General features: G+C 52.8%; 1 protein-coding gene across 12 annotated transcripts in view; it reads right to left on the bottom strand.

The window, feature by feature from the left end:
• NCOR2 (nuclear receptor corepressor 2) overlaps positions 1–17,049 on the bottom strand; it is a 116,649-nt gene that overhangs the window by 56,778 nt on the left and 42,822 nt on the right. For 5 of the 12 annotated variants that reach the window (XM_031555959.1, XM_010720058.2, XM_010720061.2 and 2 more), the window contains exons 7-12: positions 14,304–14,356; positions 7,207–7,273; positions 4,749–4,936; positions 2,565–2,661; positions 1,516–1,694; positions 37–91 (exon numbers count right to left, since the gene is read on the bottom strand). In XM_031555959.1, the coding sequence (XP_031411819.1) occupies positions 37–91; positions 1,516–1,694; positions 2,565–2,661; positions 4,749–4,936; positions 7,207–7,273; positions 14,304–14,356 (639 nt within the window). The remainder of the gene's footprint in view (positions 1–36; positions 92–1,515; positions 1,695–2,564; positions 2,662–4,748; positions 4,937–7,206; positions 7,274–14,303; positions 14,357–17,049) is intronic. The other 7 variants (XM_010720059.2, XM_010720063.2, XM_010720066.2 and 4 more) reach the window with 3 other exon arrangements.

The following is a 17,049-nucleotide window of genomic DNA, read 5'->3' as shown; positions in this document are numbered from 1 at the left end:
CGCACAAGGCAGGCTGTGGCCATGCAGAAAGCTTACCTTCCTGTCCAGAAAGGAGGCAATCAGGCCAAAGTTCTTAGGGTGCTGCATGAACCTGTGGGAGCAGAAGGACAGGGTGAGTGCAGGCACCAACTCTGACTCAGCTGCTGGCTGGGTGGGAGGCCAGCTCCCAGAAGGACCTGTTGATTTGGGAACATACTTGGTGCTGCTCAGCATCCCAGGAAAATGGGAAACTGATATTTAGCCTAACAGTGGAGCTGGGGCTCTGATGGGCTCATGTTCACCACAGGATGGCAGAGAGGAGGGGGATTGAAAGTGCCCAACAACTGTCTGTGCTCGACCCCACGGCCACCAAAACATGCCCCAAGGACAGGACGGGCCCTGAGTGGGAGGAGAGGAATGGAATGTGGGCGGGACACAGCGAGCAGCTCAACCAAAGTCACTGCTGGGGCACCAAGCTGGACTGATTCCAGCATGGAACAGGGGTCGTGGGTGATGGTGTGAGGTTGGGGGCACGAGGGGAAGTGGAGGACAGCAACGAGAGCACGATGCTCGGGCACTTAACAGAGTGCAGTCTCTACCCCAAGAAAGGCTGCAGCCTTTCTTCCTTCAAGTGTTCTGAAGGGCAAAACTTATCCAAATATAACACAGACACCCACAGATCTCCCAAGACATATGAGTGAATAAAGAGGATAACAAAGGAGTAATGTCAGTAATGCTAAGCACAAAAACTGTAATAATATATATATATATATATATATTTTTTTTTTTTACAAGCAGCTGGGCTGTGGAATCACATCAGAGATCTTATGTGCTGTGCTGTACATGGCAAGAACCAGGGGGCTGATGAAAGTAGGGGGGTTTTCAAGACCATGTTATCAATTGCTCTAAGCCACCTGGGAGCTGCAATCCTTTGGCCCTGCTTATAGCTCCTGAGTGCCCATCTCCTTCAATTAGTTCTGTGAGAAATTCTTCTCTATTTATGCCTTGAGCTCCCATCACCCACGGTAATGACAGAGAAACCACCGTGCACAGCAGGATGCACGAGCTGGGTGTGGGTTCTCCCAGCCCCATTAGCCAGGCATGGCCCCTCCATTAAAGACCGAGTAATTAGCCTTTGCGTCATTTGTGTGCAAGCCTGGGCTGTTTGGAGTGGTGCACTTTAAGGTTAATTAGCAGTGAGGGCTCTCCTCTACAATAGGCTTGGAATTGGTTTGCTTATTTGCTCTTTTTCGGTCCATCTCGGCAATTCTTTACTTCAGCTGCAAGCAGGAGCTGCTGCGAGCAGGAGAGAGAAGGGGAGGTCCTGGCACACAGTGTGAGCACTGCCCTTGTTCACACAGAGGGATCCCTGGGCTCCTCTGGGAGCCGAGCAGGTGAGCAGCTGAACTACACACCATCACCGAGACCTTGTGATTCTGCAACCATCACACAGCACCTCAGCTCAGCAGCCTGCACCGCACAGGTCATATCTCACAGCTCCCAGGGGCTCTACTGAGAGATGTGGGCGGCACTCACTTTTCCCGGAAGGTCTCCTTCTCCTGCTCGCTCCACATGTTCATCACCTGCCGGTCCTTGTAGACCTTCATGGGGTCGTCCATGAGGCCGTTCATGTTGATGAATTTAATGCGCTGCTGGTCAGCATCGTAGAGCATGGGTGGGATGACGGCGAGCTGGCGCATCTGCTTCTCCAGGTTCTGCAGGGAAAGCAGAGAGAACAGTTGGTCAGCAGCACGGGCCCGAGGGGACCCACGGGGACAGATGTTCGAGAGCAAAGGACAGGTGGAGGAACAGGAGAATTGAAAAGCAAGCACTAGGCAGCTTTATTGCTAGGGTAATTGTAAACGAAATGCTGAAAGAGGCTATCGCCATCAGCTAGGAAGCAATTAATCTTACATTCTCAAATAAAAGGCTTTAAGATACTGCGTGGAAATGCCTGACTTAAGGAAAACAGCTCCTGCCCACAATGGGAGAGGAATCAAAGCAACAGAGGCACAGGAGCAGCCCTCCTACCCAGGTCCCCTCTAACTGCCGGCATCATGCTGAAAGCTTTCTGGAAGGGGGACGAGGACGCTGCCTATGTAGCACCTGGCTGCTCTGAACAGCCTGGGGGGTCTTATCTCATCATGGGAGGACAGAGGCACAGCTCAGGGCCGAAACACTGACTCTGATGAATGCAGAAAGCCCTGGCTGAAAGCTGATGTTCTCGGCCATGGCTGGGAGACGGAGGCTCTCCCCTCCCAAGTGAAACCATTCACTGCAGCTCGCCTCCGTGCCAAGAGAGTGGAACCCTTGTGAAACCAGATCCAACTGAAGCCAAGGTCATGGGGATGTTTCAAGATGAATGGAGCACTCCCAGAAGATGTGGGCCAACTGGCTCATGTACAAACCATTCATTCCATAGGATTCCCCAGTGTCAGGCTGCACAGCCCATTCAAAACAAAGTGAAACAGAAAAATCTCTCCACACGCCAGCCAGGGCACCAGCCCTCTTCCCTTCCCACTCTCTTGGCTTCCTTGGAGCGGAACTAGGGGTGAAGAGGAGGAGGAAGGAGAACCTGGTCTCACCTCTTGCTCTGAGAGCCCATCGATGATCTCCGACACCTCGTGCTCACTGCGTGCAGCCGACATGGAGAGCCCTCCGCTGCCCCTCTGTCCTACCCTGCTGGGAAAGGGCAATGGGACACTCAGGAACTGATGCTCCACATTCCATGACACAAAGCACAGCTTTCCCTGTCCCCTGCTCGTTACCTGTGCCGGCAGCCACCTCTGCATCACTACAACACAAGGCCACTTCACACCCAACCTTACCCTCCCACCGTATTTTCTCATGCTCACTTCATCACACATCGTGATAGCACGAACGTATCTGTGCTAGCAGTGAGCAATCAGTGCCATGCCATCACATCTGGCATGCAAATGCTGCAGGAACATTTAAATAAAAATCACCCATTGGCTTCTATCCCCCTATCCAGCATCACCACACGTCACAGCCACACATCCCAAGGAATTCAAGCTTTCCTTATTGAGCAGGTACAAGTTTAAAACATTTCTCAGTTCCATTTCTCCCCTTTTCTTCGTGATAAAATAAAGCCTCCCAAGAGGAACATTTCACACATCCAGCTGCTTGCAGGGCACTAGTCAGGGACGGTGGACACGAGACAAGACAGACACTGCTGTGGAGTCTGCTCCCTTCTCTATAGCCCCCCTATAGGAAAGAAGGGGACAGACTCTTCAGCAGAGTTGGTTGTACTAAGACAATGGGAAATGGCTTCAAATTAAAGAGAGGAGATTTAGATTGGGTATAGGGAAGAAGTTTTTATGCTGAGGGCAGTGAGGCACTGCACAGGGTGCCCAAAGAGGTGGTGATGGAGCTGTGGGTGTCCCTGTGCACTGGAGGCAGTGAGACCAGATGCTCTCTGGGGGTCCCTTCCAGCTCAAATGGCTCTACGACTCTGCACACAACAGGTGTCTCTGGGCTCAGATGGAAAGAATGGTGAGTTTTCAGCAAGAAGGATGGGAACTGTCATCCAAAATCCAGGAAGAAAGGTCTCTAACCCCACTGTGGTGTTAGAAAGCAGCATTCCTTTATTCCTCACAATACGTACCAGGTGACTTGACAATAAAGCGTGCACTCTCAGAGTTTAAATTCTACATTTAAACAATTAAGACATACATATGCAATACACTAGCATATTCATTTTTTCCCCAAGATCTCATTAACATATTCTAATATTCTTCTGGGCTTGTGTAGTAGAAGCCTATGGCAGTCTTAGACTACTTAACTTTCTCCTCATTTTTCCACCATCAGCTTCATCACAGCGACTTTTGGCCAACCTTTAGCTGTTTTTCCACAGTTTGGCAAATTTCCATTGCTTGTTATGCCATAATGAATAACTTTCTTTCTGAGTGCACTATAACCCCAAACAATATATGTGAAATCCAAGGAAAAAGCCCTTGCACCTGCTGGATGCAAAGATAAAAGCAGTCCATTGTGACTCCAGTGCTTCTGTGAAGTAGGATTGTTGAGAAAAACAAGGCTGTTCACACATTAAGGCAAAGCTAAACCCAAAAGTTTTAGAACAAGTGCTCATTGATTCCTTTTGGAAACTAATATATTGGACCTTGAACTAAACCACTGCTCCCTGTTGCTAAAGCAGCCTCTATCAGGATCACAATAGGGCATCTCCTCCTGGCAGGAAACGATGTGACCTCAGATGTGCTTTAAATATGAGGCAGAAAACAGATGGGGGTGGCAGATAGGAGACAGCTCTGTCAGTGAGACGCTGTTCCTTTTGGTGCCTGCAGCCAGTCCTACAACCTCTGCAGACATCCCTTCACTCTGCCCATGCTCCATCAGAGCACGGGTGTGTTTTAAGTCACTGACATGATGAAGTCCACCCGCACACCGTGTACGTCCCCACTTGAGCCCAGCAATGAGGAACCAACTAGTGCAGTCCCACTCAGGTGGCCAGAAGGAGGGAGCTGCCCCAGGAATTCAGCAGCAGAGGAGCGGGCAGCCGCATTCCTGACATTCTTCCTCCTCTGATGGAGCTGAGCCGGGCCGCCCAGGGCAGAAAGCAGCCAGGGACTCTGCTGGCTCCTGCACTCGGTGCAACTGCTGGTTATCCACCTCGAAGGGGAGAGATGGGACTGATGGCCATCCAGGCCCGTTCCTCCCACAGACCAACCCCACACCCGTCAACAAACAAAAAAGAAAGGCTGTCCGCTACCGGCTCAGCCCCGTCCTACCGCTTCTCCTCTAACCTCTGCATGCGCTCTTGCAGTTCCCGCTGCTTCCGGATCTCAGGGAATTGCTTCTCATAGTATTCCCGCACTTTGCTCTCCTTGGCACGGCGCCGGGGGTTATTTTCAATGCGCTCCACTTTCTTTTCCCAGGCCTCCATCAGCTGGTCATAGCGCTGGCAGAACTTCTGTTCCTGGAAGGGCAGAGCAAGAAGGAGCTCAGTGCTGTGCCTGGGCAGGGCAGCTCCCGAAGCCCTTCCCGACGGCTGGCTGTGCCGAGCGTGAGTCACAGCGCTTCCAGAAACGTGGTTTGTTAGGGCACGGACACGCTGCGGGGTCTGGGACCAACCCAAGAGTAAATACTCAGTACAACCCATTGGATGCCCTTGGGCTTTTCTCTTCCAGCCCAACAGCTCTGGTACAAGGACTGCCGCCCAGCATGCTGGTGCCCTCCCACCGCCCTTCTGCCATCCTCCAACATCCAAAGGACCAGAGGAACTCCTCTCCAGCTACAACCACAGGTTGCCGCTCCGGTAACAGGAGCAGAGCTGTCAGCACACCTCATCAGGTGCACAGGGAGCTCAGTCACACCGCAGTCTGCTACCAAAGCCCTGAGTGCAGCCGCTCCAGCCACTCGCAGGGATTTGCTCCCAGGGACGCTGTGCTCAGCCTCACCCCCACAGGCTGGAGTTTTAGGAAGGAAAAGCTTTCAAATGTGTGCAGAACCCTCCTGCTGCAGGCAAGGACACAATGAGATTCCACGGCCCTGAAGGATTAGCTCTCAGATGCTAATGTGTGGTTTCATGCTATTACCAACAGCGTTGCTGGGATGCAGCACGTGCTCCATGTGGCCCTATCATTACTGCCATTATCAGAGCTCACAGGATGCTTTCCAAGTTAGCATCGCTTCCGAACACTTAAAACACTGCAGGTGGGTTGGAGCCCTGAAAACATCCGAGATGCTGCAGCGCAGGGCAAGGAGCGGCGAGGGACAGATCCCACCTACATGGGACCCTCAGTTCTTCAGGGTATGAGGTTGGGGGAAGTAATTAAGCGCTTTCAAAACTGATTAATGCTAAAGCCCCGGTGCTGCTGCACGCAGGGACACAGCACAGCTCAGTGACACGAGAGATCCTGCTCAGCCCTCACACGAACACAGCCAGCAACCAGTGGGGATTTTAAGGTTTCACTCTGAGTGAAGCCAATGCCTTCCAGGCCCCAAAGCCGGAACTGAAAGCAGATGGTGCTCTGCAAAACAATCAATGGCAAACCCCGGGCTGCTCTGCTCACCCCGCAGTGCTGCTCTGAGGCTGGGCTGGTTTCAGCAGCGGGCAACACTCTGCTGGTATGTCAGCCACTGCAGCAGGACAGTGAGTTCCCAGCTTGGCTCCTTGTGCCACCAGCCCCTCCATCACACCAGAACTTATGGAAAGCCAAGCAGGAGCCGACACGTGCAGCTACAAGCAGCAGAGTAGTAACACCGCCGTAGCACTGAAGCAGCTTGCAGGCGGTGCTGAGCCCCGGCCCTCCTGCAGCCCACGCTCCCGCAGCTCTGGGAACAGAGAGGCAGCTTGGTGGGGAGGAGAAGGCAACAGAAGGAGCCAGTCCAACCCCTGTGCAACCCGCACTGTTCTGTTCCCCTGCTTGATGGAGAGAAACACTTCATGGCCAGAACAGCTCCCTCGCTACCCTTTCCCTCCCTGCAGCATCACCCCTTTGATGGCAATTAGAAACTGCTGCCAGTCAGGCTGGTGCAGCAGGAGGGATTCCTGCAGGCTCCTCATGGGGAATGGAACCTGTGGGGCTGCCCCAGCCCTGCCCGGGGCACCCCAGCACACAGAGGGCAGGAGCCAGGAAGCAGGGCTGGCACGGAGACAGGCTCTGCTAAAAATAGGGGCTGCTACAAAACAGGCAGAAAAATAGCTAAGCAGACCCATTTTGCAAACAGAATCAGCAAATGCATTCACTTTGCAAAATCAGCAACCTTCTGTTGCCTATTTTGTAGAACAGGCAAAATGCTTCCCTAAACTGAAAAATCCCCTTTCAAGGGCACTGAATCAACTGGCTGGCAGAAATTCACCTATTTTGCATGACAAACGACTTTACTGTGAGCCATATTTTAGGACCTGTGCCCTTGCAGCCCAGTAAAACCTTTTACCCCAGCTCCTAGATATGCACAACAGAGCAGCTCATTCTGAGTTTAGCACAGTAACCAGTCGTTTCCATCAGAAAACAGCTCCTGTTTGATCCCCTTCTGGCTCCCACAAACCACAGGACGCTGAACTCAGTGCATGCAACAGGACTGGGGATCTCTGCTTTACATCCAGGGGAGATACAGAAAAGGAAACGCAGTGCACCAAGCAAGGCACTGGGCTGGTCTCTGCTGGAAAACTTACTTTTCTTTCTGACATAATGAATTAACCTGCTTTATACTTTCAGGATAAGGTATAGGGGAATCACTTACCCACTGTTTGCGAGCATGATTTCTCCTCTTAAAGTACAAAATTAACTTCTTCCGCATTGCCTGGTTTCTGTAAAAGAAAAAAAGATGAGATCCCATTAAGGAGCCAGCTAAAACTCAGCACTTAGCTGTCCTGGAGCACAGAGGGGCTCACAGAGCGGCTTCCACCTTAACCTGGAGCCACAGCAGCCCCAGCACCTCGGCTGCGGGCGCTGAGCCCAGCAGGGCTGCGGCAGGGCTCCATCTCCTGACCTCTGTGCCTAACACAGCTGCAAGGGAAGCAGCTGGGAAAGCCCAGCTATGTGCAGAAGTATCCTGAGGAGAGAAACCAGCCCCAGAACCACAGCGAGCCCTGCCCTGTCCAGCACTCAGCTGCTTCTTCTTTTGACTTTTTCAAGAAAGCATGAAATAACCTTTCAGAAGAGAAAGCAGCAGGATGCTGGGAAGGCTGCACAGCTCTGTGTGAGCCCGATGGCTGCGGGTGTTCCTGTTACAGCAAGTTTCTAGGTGAAAGGTAGAGGCCAGGGACGAGGGAGTTTCCTTAAGCCCTTCATCCTGATTAGTGCCTGAGCCACAGCATGCAATTACCAACCAGCTCAGCGGAGTCGTGCAGGGCAGTATCGTGCAGGCACCTTCTGTGGGATTTAGCAAATGGAAGCATTCCCTCACCGCTTTCTCAGATCCGCTGCTTCACACCCTTGGCAATACCCCCTCCTCCCCCACTGACCCCCAGCCCCACGCAGCCCCAAAGAGGGCAGTGGGTGCAGCTCCCCTGGCAGAGCGGCAGCCCTGGCTTAATGCAGAAACACGGAAAGCCACAGGAAGCATTCAATCCTTACACTTCAATTCTCGCTCCTGGCAACACCGTTCAGACCCAGAAACCTTCTGCTTTCCCCTTAGCTATCAGAGGTACCAATCACACGTGGAGTCTCTGCACACTGTGCTGCACCTCCATTCCCTTCGACTCTGATGCGCAAGCAGACCTTGCTTGCCAGGTGGGGCTGTAGTAAGTGGGCTCGGGTCTCCTCCTGCAATGGAGAACTCCCACTTGTGGCTGGAACAGGCCCTGGGCTGCCCAGCTCGAGAGTGGGGATACGCAGACCCCACAGGTCTGGGCCCTGCAGATCACACACCGGGATTCATACACAACGAAGTTCCGAGCAGGGACTTGGAGATCAGACCTTGTCTTCTGATTCCATTTCAGAAATCAACAGGGCACTGATCAGCACAGGGGGGTGAAGGGAACGAATAAATGGGTGCGTGGGGCACATGCAGCCTTTGCTCTTTTTTTTTTGATGGTGTGTTTACAAAGGATCCACTGTTGTTCTGGGCTGCACTGCAAAGATCCAAAGCTGTCTCATTAGATGCATTAACAAATATCGCTGCCAAAGGCTTCTCCCTGCTGGATCACACAATGCCGCTCTCTTTCGTCTCTGTCCATGTGGCACATCCACCGAGGAGCCACAGAGCAGCTTGGCAGGCTGAACCAACTTCACCACTCAGCAAACAGCCCATGACAACCAGGGGCACTGAAGCAGGAGCTGCGGCCTGGGGGTGAGGGCACAGAAAGCAGAGCCCAGCACTCCGCCAGCACCCACGGGCAGCCCAACAGCACCCACTGCCCACTCCTGAGCCCACCTGAGGGCTCTGCTCCCAGCTGAGTCTTGGGTCCCTGTGTCCTGTTCTGCCAGTGAGAGCCCTCCATCTCCAGTGCTGTGGGGTGCTGCAGCAGGCAGCCCTCCTTCCATCCCACAGATTGTGTTCCAGGGCTTCGGCTCTGTGCAAGTGAGCTCCAACAGGAGACTGTGCCCAAAAGACACATTCCCATTGTTTGCTTGTTTACGCCAGTTCAGATGGAAACTGCTGGAATTATGCTAATGGTGGTAACTTCAGCTCAGATGGGTGCACTTTGGCTGACGTGGTTCAGATGAAATCCACCAGTGGGAGTGCTCCTGGGGAAGGATTTGGCCCTGGAAGGGGCAAGCTCAGCTCAATCAATACCTGCCCACACAGGAGCAACGTGGAGCTTTGGCACAAAACTCATCAGCAGAGGGGAGAGCGAGGGAAGAAAATGAGAAGCTTTTACACAGCTGATGCATTGCCTTGAGTTCTGCATCATGGCTGACCTTGAAAGTGCAAATACAGGCAAAGATTTAATGGCTCTGCAGCTGCAAGTATCAGGAATGCCTTGAAAGCCTCCGTGTGTTTACCACTGTGAAGGCTGAAGTAATCAAAAAGTGAAAGGATTACAAACAACAACAACCCCCTGCTAAGAACCCTAAATGTTTTCCCCCCACTATCTTGATGGGGGTTTTTTTTGCGTAAGGTCAACCTTTCAAAGGTTAATAAAATCCTGGTAAATATAAATAGGCTTCACAGTTTATCTTGCTACACATGCTGCTGTTACTTAGAAACCATTTGCAGAGAGGTTAACTCGGGCCACTTGTGTCAGAAGCACACGCTGTGCTCCCCGGGCACATCAAGCAGCAACACAGAATTCTTGCAGCACCAGGAAAGCAGGGGCTGCCTGCTGCTGTCCTGCACAGGCACACAGAGCGGAGCGGCACAAAGGAGCCATCACTATGGCGAAGTGCCAGCTGTCCTCCAGCAGACCATCGGGAGCTGATCCAGCTGCCTGCATCCTTCATCTCCCCACCTGGGCACACAGTAAAGCGTCCCATCTGGAGACCTGGCTGGCTCAGAGAAGCCAAGTGGCCTGCAGGCAGAGGAGGAAGGCTGCTTACATAAAGCAACAGTGACTCTCGGGGGCAGTTTCAAGTACTGCTGTGCTGCAGGAGATGCTCACATCACACACGGGTCGGGCTGTAGCATCAGGTCCTGGTTCTTGGCAATGCCACGCATGGGGTTGAGCAGAGCTGGGATGGATGGATACGTGGCTGCTGGAAGCTGGGGGTGAGGGGGGATTCTTTATCCTGGGGCCAGTTTCTTTGGGAACCCAGGGTGGCAGCAGCTCTTGGGAGGCACATCGCCCACTTTGGGACTGGGTGGATGAGCGCAGCCGGTCTCCAGCACCCTGACTTGGAACAAGGTGAGCCCAACCTCCAGGAATACCAAGGGGGTCCCTGGGGTGGCCCCCCCCCAGCGCCGCCCCACAAGCAGCAGCAGGCAGAAGCAAGCAGAGGCTCAACAAGTTAAACAACCCAGAGGCCTGAGTGTCACCTGCCAACAGGAAGCAGGATCCAAGTATCTGTAATTCGGGGTGTGACTGTGAGGACTGCACGTCCTCACATACCTCATCCTCACCCCACTGACCTTGCTCATAGGTCACACACCTGAGCTCTGCTCTCAGCACCCAAGCAAAACCATCTTCCACCCAGAGCAAAGCAAAGGGCCACCAACGCTTCCACCTTAACCGCCTCGGCGCAAGGTTGCCGCTGGCTTTTGGCTTTCACAACGCAGGCAGTCAAGAGAGAAGCTGTAACTTGACTTTTGAGATACTTGGCTGGGGTCCACATGAATTGCTTGGCTGTGGTCCTCCTGCAGTAAGGATGCACGCATGCGTGTCGGTGCGGTGCGTACGTAGGCGCGGGCGCTGCCAGGGGCTGGGATAAGGCTCCCGAGGACACAAAGGGCCGATGCACCGCGGCACACCTGGCCCTGCTCGCCTGCAGAGACCTTGGGCCGGCGCAGGATGAGATGAAAGGAAGTTTGCTGTTTGATCACAACTAATCACGGGTATTTAATTACGCAGGAACGTCTTTCATCGAACAGCCAGAGCAAACAAAGCAGGGATCAAGCCTGCAAAGAGCGGTGGGGAGGAGGCCACCAGCAGCTCGCAAAGCCATTGTAGGACGAGATTCATCCCGTAGGGAAGGAACGGGAATGGAGGAGCCTCCTGGCAGCTGGAACCAAACACTGCTGCCAGCGGGGCTGCGAGCACAGCATATCCATCCACCTGCCACCGAGGTGCTCCCTGCCTCCCGGCAGCAGTTACAGCCACAACCAGGGTTCATAGCACTAGGTTGGGAATTGGTACCCATCCTCTTCAGCACCTGTAAGCTCAGGAGCACTGCAAGACAAATGCTCATGGCCCCTGTGTCCCCTGGGAGCTGCGCTGATGCTGTGAGCCCAAGCTCCTCACCACAGTCCCAGCAAAACCAGCCTGTGGTGATGGTTAGAGAAACAAGCAGAAGGTTGCAGTGGGTCTCCATCGTTTAGAAATTCATCACAAGGCATTACTTCTGCCCTAGCGTGTGCAAATAGAGAATAAAAGAGATGAGGAACCTTGAATGGGATGAGCAGGGAGCTGCTAGGTGAATTTCTAATGAGGAAAATGTCTACAAGCTGTAATAAAAAGACCTGAAAGAGAATGCATTAGTAATGACAGGGTTTGGAGGAGCATTTGTGCGACATGTCAGGCTTCTACTATGAATTCAGAGGCAATCCAATGCTACTAAACCCCCTAAACAGTCAGTAATGAAAAGATGACTTAAATTTGCCAAAGTGACAAGTGATTTGGAAAGCTGTAGTTAGCAGCAGATTTTCAGAAGAAAGCTGCTCTGCTCTTTTGGGAAAACAGGGAGAGGCAATTCAAAACAAAAATGGGTTCAGAAACACACCTAAACCTCTCTGAAAACCCAAAGATTTAGGTTCTGCATAAGCAGGCTTTCCCTCCCCAGAAAAGCGTGCTTTTTCAAGGCTGAGAAGCTCCTATTTTGCTTTCAAACCCAAATCTCACAGACCAATTTCAACACGACTGCTTTATGAAGGGGAGGAGAGTCCTCTGGGGATGTTTTTCATGGCTGACCGGGCAGGAATCTGCTGCAGCCAAATGAAGGCCCCCTCTGAGAATCCCTCCCCAGGTAGGCAGCAGGTAATGGATCCTGCTCTGTGAGCAGCACCGTGCCACTGCTCAAACACTTTGCAGAGAGATGGTTAATGCCTTTGGTGGCAGGAGAACACGCAGGATCCCTGCTGAGGTGGGGAGCACAGCTCTCACCTGGCACAGCACCTCAGGGACCAAACAGATTCTGCTAGGGCAGGATTTGGTGTCCGCTGTGAAATGTTGCTGCATTTCAGACAATCACAGGATGGCGTAGGTTGGAAGGGACCTTAAAGATCACCCAGTCTGCCGTGGGCCGGCCGCCCATCCATCCCCATCAGTATAAGCTCCCTAAGTGCTGCCTGGTGCTGATGGAGCAGCAGAGCCCTCCCCCAGCAGCACACACAGGACACCAGCCCGGCCCAGGGAGGTCAGCTCCTTGCCACAAACCACTCGGCTGTGCCTTCCATCCCACAGCAGCTGCAGCATACAACATTAACCACGTCTGCTTGGAGCCCGCGCTCCTGGGTGAACCGAGGGGACCCGAGCAGCCGGGCAGCAGAGCACAGCGAGGCCGTTAAATGGGACTTAAAAGCCTTTGGAAACTGCAGACACTGGAATGAACTGGGGCATGAAATTAATTCTAAGTGTACTGAATAGGAGACAAGCCATAAAGCTCCATGAAAATAAGAGAGAGGGAACATTTTTGGAAGAGCAGGAAATCTTTCCGTAAGTCCCCAGTCAGCTCTATCAGCACAAGTGACTCATTCCAGCTGAAGGCAAAGCAAACAAGCAGGAGGGATTAAAGCAGCGTTGCAACGCAGAGTGTCACTGCAGAGAAATCGAGGAATCCTGGCGTTGTGATATTCAAATGCCCTCCCACTGACGTGCAAACTGAGAAAAAAAAATCCTACATAGGAAAAGTTAAAAGAAAAATAAAAAGAAGAAAGGCATCTGTGAATAGAATAAGCCCAACTGCCCTTCTGTGCCCACGAACAAGGCTCATACCCAGCACGGACACGAGGCAGAACAGGATGCATTGTAGCTACACATCCCTGCAGGTGGCACAGTGGACGCAGGATGGGCTCTCGGGCAGCAGCATCTGGAGCCCAGAGAGCTGCAGGGCCTTTCCCTGACCTACATCAGTAAATGCACCCAGCTGGCATCGATAACGAGCTGAGCACAGCTAATTGCAGGGGTTCTGTCAGGAGGAGATGGCAGCTTTTCACTAAAATGTGTGGATTCCTTTGCACATTTTGCAGCATTAATCAGCAGAACTGCCTGCTGTCTCCCCCTGGGTTACCTGTGGGGGCTCAAGGCAGCCCCACTCCCTGGGGCTCCTTCCCAGTGCCCTCCTGTGTACCCACCTTCCATGCAGGAATAAAGCACAGGAACTGATTCAAATCACAGGAAAACGCGATCGCAAAACTAGGAATATCAGCAGGGGAACAGGGAGCAGGTGAAGTACCAGGAGCTCCTTTAACTTGTTCTCTCAAGGACAAAGCTCCCATCTGCTCGGAATGCCCCCCCAGGCCCAGCCCACCAGCAGCACACGGAGGGGCACTGGGGACCCCACAGCCCCTGCACACGGCCCCGGCAGCACAGAGAACAGCAGGAGCCCGTTAACTCTTCCCCTCTAATTCCCCCAGCATCAATTAACAGACTGCTGAAAAGCAAAAGATTATTAACTTTGGTTAATAGATTCTTAAAGATGATTATCAGCAGTTGACTGAGCCCGTATCAAAACAGACTAGAGCCACCATTGGCTCCCTCCGGCCAGACAGGAGTTCCAGACCAGGTCTGACTATTCCCTTTTCCAACCATGATCACAATTATCGCTGTTTTCACTGCCTATTTTATTTCTCCTCTGTTCAGGAAGTCACTGTGGTTATTAAACGCAAGTTGATGATTAAATCACGGATCGAGGTGATAAGCCATAAATTAGATGATTAATGAGACTCATAAGTATCTTTGAAACAACCAATTGCTGTCAGACATTCAAGAGGTGCTTCGCAAAAATCGAATGGTAATTGCAACTTTCCACTTCCCTCCTGCTCCCTGCATGCAAACACACACACGCACACCAGCGATCGATTTCATACGTGTGAAACACACCCAACAAAGCCCCACACACCCCTGGATGCTGGCAGCCCCCAGGGAAGCAGAGCAGCCCTGCAGCACCACGCAGAGCTGCACTCCCTGCAGCTCCAATGGGGAATCGCGGTAGGAAATGGGGACCGGGAGCAAGCGAGCATCCCCTGCCGCAGCCTAACGCACAACCTGACATTTCAAATAGCCTTTATTGCCACGTACTTACATTTTAATGTTTTCATGGTATTGCCTGGTGTCTGAAGGCTGGTTGTATAACGGCTGAAATAAATAAGAAAAATGAAGGCATAAATGGGTACGGTCTGACATTTAGAAACTTCAACCTGTCAGCAGCGCCGCCGCGGGCTCCCATCCCCTCCAGCAATGCTCCCGCAGCAGCACCCAGCCCGTCCCCGTGTCCCCACACGTACTGCAGGGCTGGCTGCCGGCGCCGTGCAGCCGGGGGAGGCAGGCACCGAGCTGCTCACGGCGATTCCTTCGCTACGCAGTGCCCACAGACGCAGCTCAGTACGTGGTTGTTATGCGCTCCTTGCAAAGGCAGCGCGCTTTGGAACATACGACACGGGGGAGGCGAGGGGAAAGGGGGGCTCGGGGAAAGGGAAGAGGCAGCCTGCGTGCTGCAAATTGTTATGGCTACGCTACGAAAGCTGCCGCAGCTCTGCGAGGGGCTGAGCACAGGATGAGCCTTCGCCCCGGCGGTGCCCTGCAGTGCAAAGGGAGCTGCCCCTGGGCACGGGGACCCTATGGGCTGGGACATGGCAGGGTTTGTATGCTAGCTGGTGCCCAGCCTGGCTGAAAACCAAGAGAAGGTAAGCTGGGAATGCTCACAGCATCCAGTAGGCTGCCCTGACCAGCGGCTGCTTCTTGAGAAAGGATTGCAGGAATTGGAAATGCTGGTAAATAGAAGCATCTTCCTTCCCCTCTGTCCTCGTAAAAACCAAAGCAAACAAGCTGGCATGTGATGAGGCACAAGTGTCTTCCTCTCAGAGCAGGGGGCGGGAGGAACATTTTGTGCCTAGGTTAGAGGCTTCTCATTGTCACAGATGCCCTGCTGCTGCTCAGCTCACCAAGGGCTGCTGATTCATTTCCACTATCACTGATCTGTGATAGAAGTGGCCACTTAGTTAGCAAACCGAAGTGCTAACAGACAACTGCTGCAAGCACTGCTGACAGAGGAAAGCCTGAGCATTCCCAACTACAAAACTCAGGGACCAAACACAAAAACACGACAACAGAGCATCTAGAGGGGACTTTGCAGACAGCCTCGTCATTCTGACCTATCCCGCAGCCAAACACTAAAACCTCCTCACCAGGGCAGGGACTGAGAACCACTGTCCTTCCTCAGAGCCATCAGCAGCCTGCACAGAACAGCAACTTGCTAAATGAGTAAACCTGACCGGTCAGATGGCCAGGGATGTGCTGGCAGCATTCACAGCATTCTCTCCTCGTAAGGGATGTGTAATGCATTTCTCTGGGGGATGACACTTAAGAAAAACAAAACTGCAACGCGAGCTATTACTGGAAAAATCTTGGATTTACTGAAAGGTCTTCAAAAATTAAATACAACGAAAGCCATCAGCTGCTTTCTGGTCACTGCAAGAGTACGAATCTCCATGAAATTTCTCCCTGGGGAATACACAGGGTCAGTGTAACGGCTCCCAAGTATGTCGCAGGGATAACCCAGTGAACAGCAAACTTCTCTCTGCAGCAGAACAAGAGAACTCCTGCCAAAGGCACAGCTGGGCGTTAACACAAGGCAAAGGACACCCACATCAGAGCTGCCCCCACGCAGGTCAGAAAGACAGTGGTAACAGGCTGAGGGACTGGGGTACAAATCCACGGCCAGATCGCGTGAGATCAAAGCAGCAGGAAGCTGGGAACAGAGGAGGAGCTGCTTCCTTGAGACGCTCAGCTCCCAGAGCGTGGTGCTGGTGAGCACAGAGGCTGCTGAAAAGACTGAAGCCAGGAGTCTGAGTTTCCTACCAGAGCTGGGCCATCACCCAGCGGTTTCCAGCTTGAGGGGAAACCCATGACACAGACCCAAACTGCTGGGTAAGTCCCCACTCGAACTACAGCAGATCCCTGTCAAAACTTCTTCCATCCGACGCTGCAGGCGGCCTCCACAAGCAAGCAGGTGTGCTGGAAGATTTCCTACTCCACCACACAAGGCTGGCTCTGGAGCAATAGCACCCGAAGGCAAAGCATCCACAAATCAAAATAAAAGGGGAAAAAAATGTGTGTGGGGGAAAAGAAAGACAAAGCAACATGCGTTGTTTGACCCCAGTGACTCAAAGAAGTGTAATGTGCCCTACCTCCCTGGGCAAGGAAGTGGCTGCAGCTTGCGGCACTGACCACTAATTCCTCCGTGACCTCTCCCTTCCGCACTCGGGGAGGACAGTGATTAGTGCCACCTCCACAAGAGCAGTCCTAATTACAGCTGATGAGCGCAGTTGTGCTGTGTGCTCACCCGGCAGCCAGGGCTCCCTCTGCTGCACCCCACGGCCAATGCAAGAGGTGCTGCCAGACCCAAGTACGGCCCGCTCTGACCTTTCCAGCTGCTTCCCTCCTGCAGCATTATTCCCGATGCCTATTTTTCCAGCACCTTTCTTCAGTTCACAGCCCCTCAGGCGCTAGTTTCAGCCACCCTCCAGCATCCAGCTGCTTAACTTACAGCTGTAATTTGCTGGATGAGGGAGTAGCCCCACAATGACAAGTTAGTAAATGTGTTTTTCTCAACTTCTCTGTGCACAAGAGACAGAAATAGGATCCATGCAGATCCTGATACCTGCAGGCTATGGTTGGTGCGTGCTCCCCGAGCCCCTTCCCCAGCACCTCCTGCGCTCGCCTCAGATGCAGCATCCTACTGCAGGCTGTGCTGGAGCATCACTCTGCCCTACTGCAGCGCAGGACAGAGGAGCCGAAGGGTTAATGCTCTCCAGAGAGGCTGTGTGTGC

Source organism: Meleagris gallopavo, chromosome 17 (assembly GCF_000146605.3).
Source record: "Meleagris gallopavo isolate NT-WF06-2002-E0010 breed Aviagen turkey brand Nicholas breeding stock chromosome 17, Turkey_5.1, whole genome shotgun sequence".
Taxonomy (NCBI): Eukaryota; Metazoa; Chordata; class Aves; order Galliformes; family Phasianidae; genus Meleagris; species Meleagris gallopavo.
Note: the sequence above shows the minus strand (reverse complement) of the source record. Positions and strands in the feature narration are given on the sequence as shown.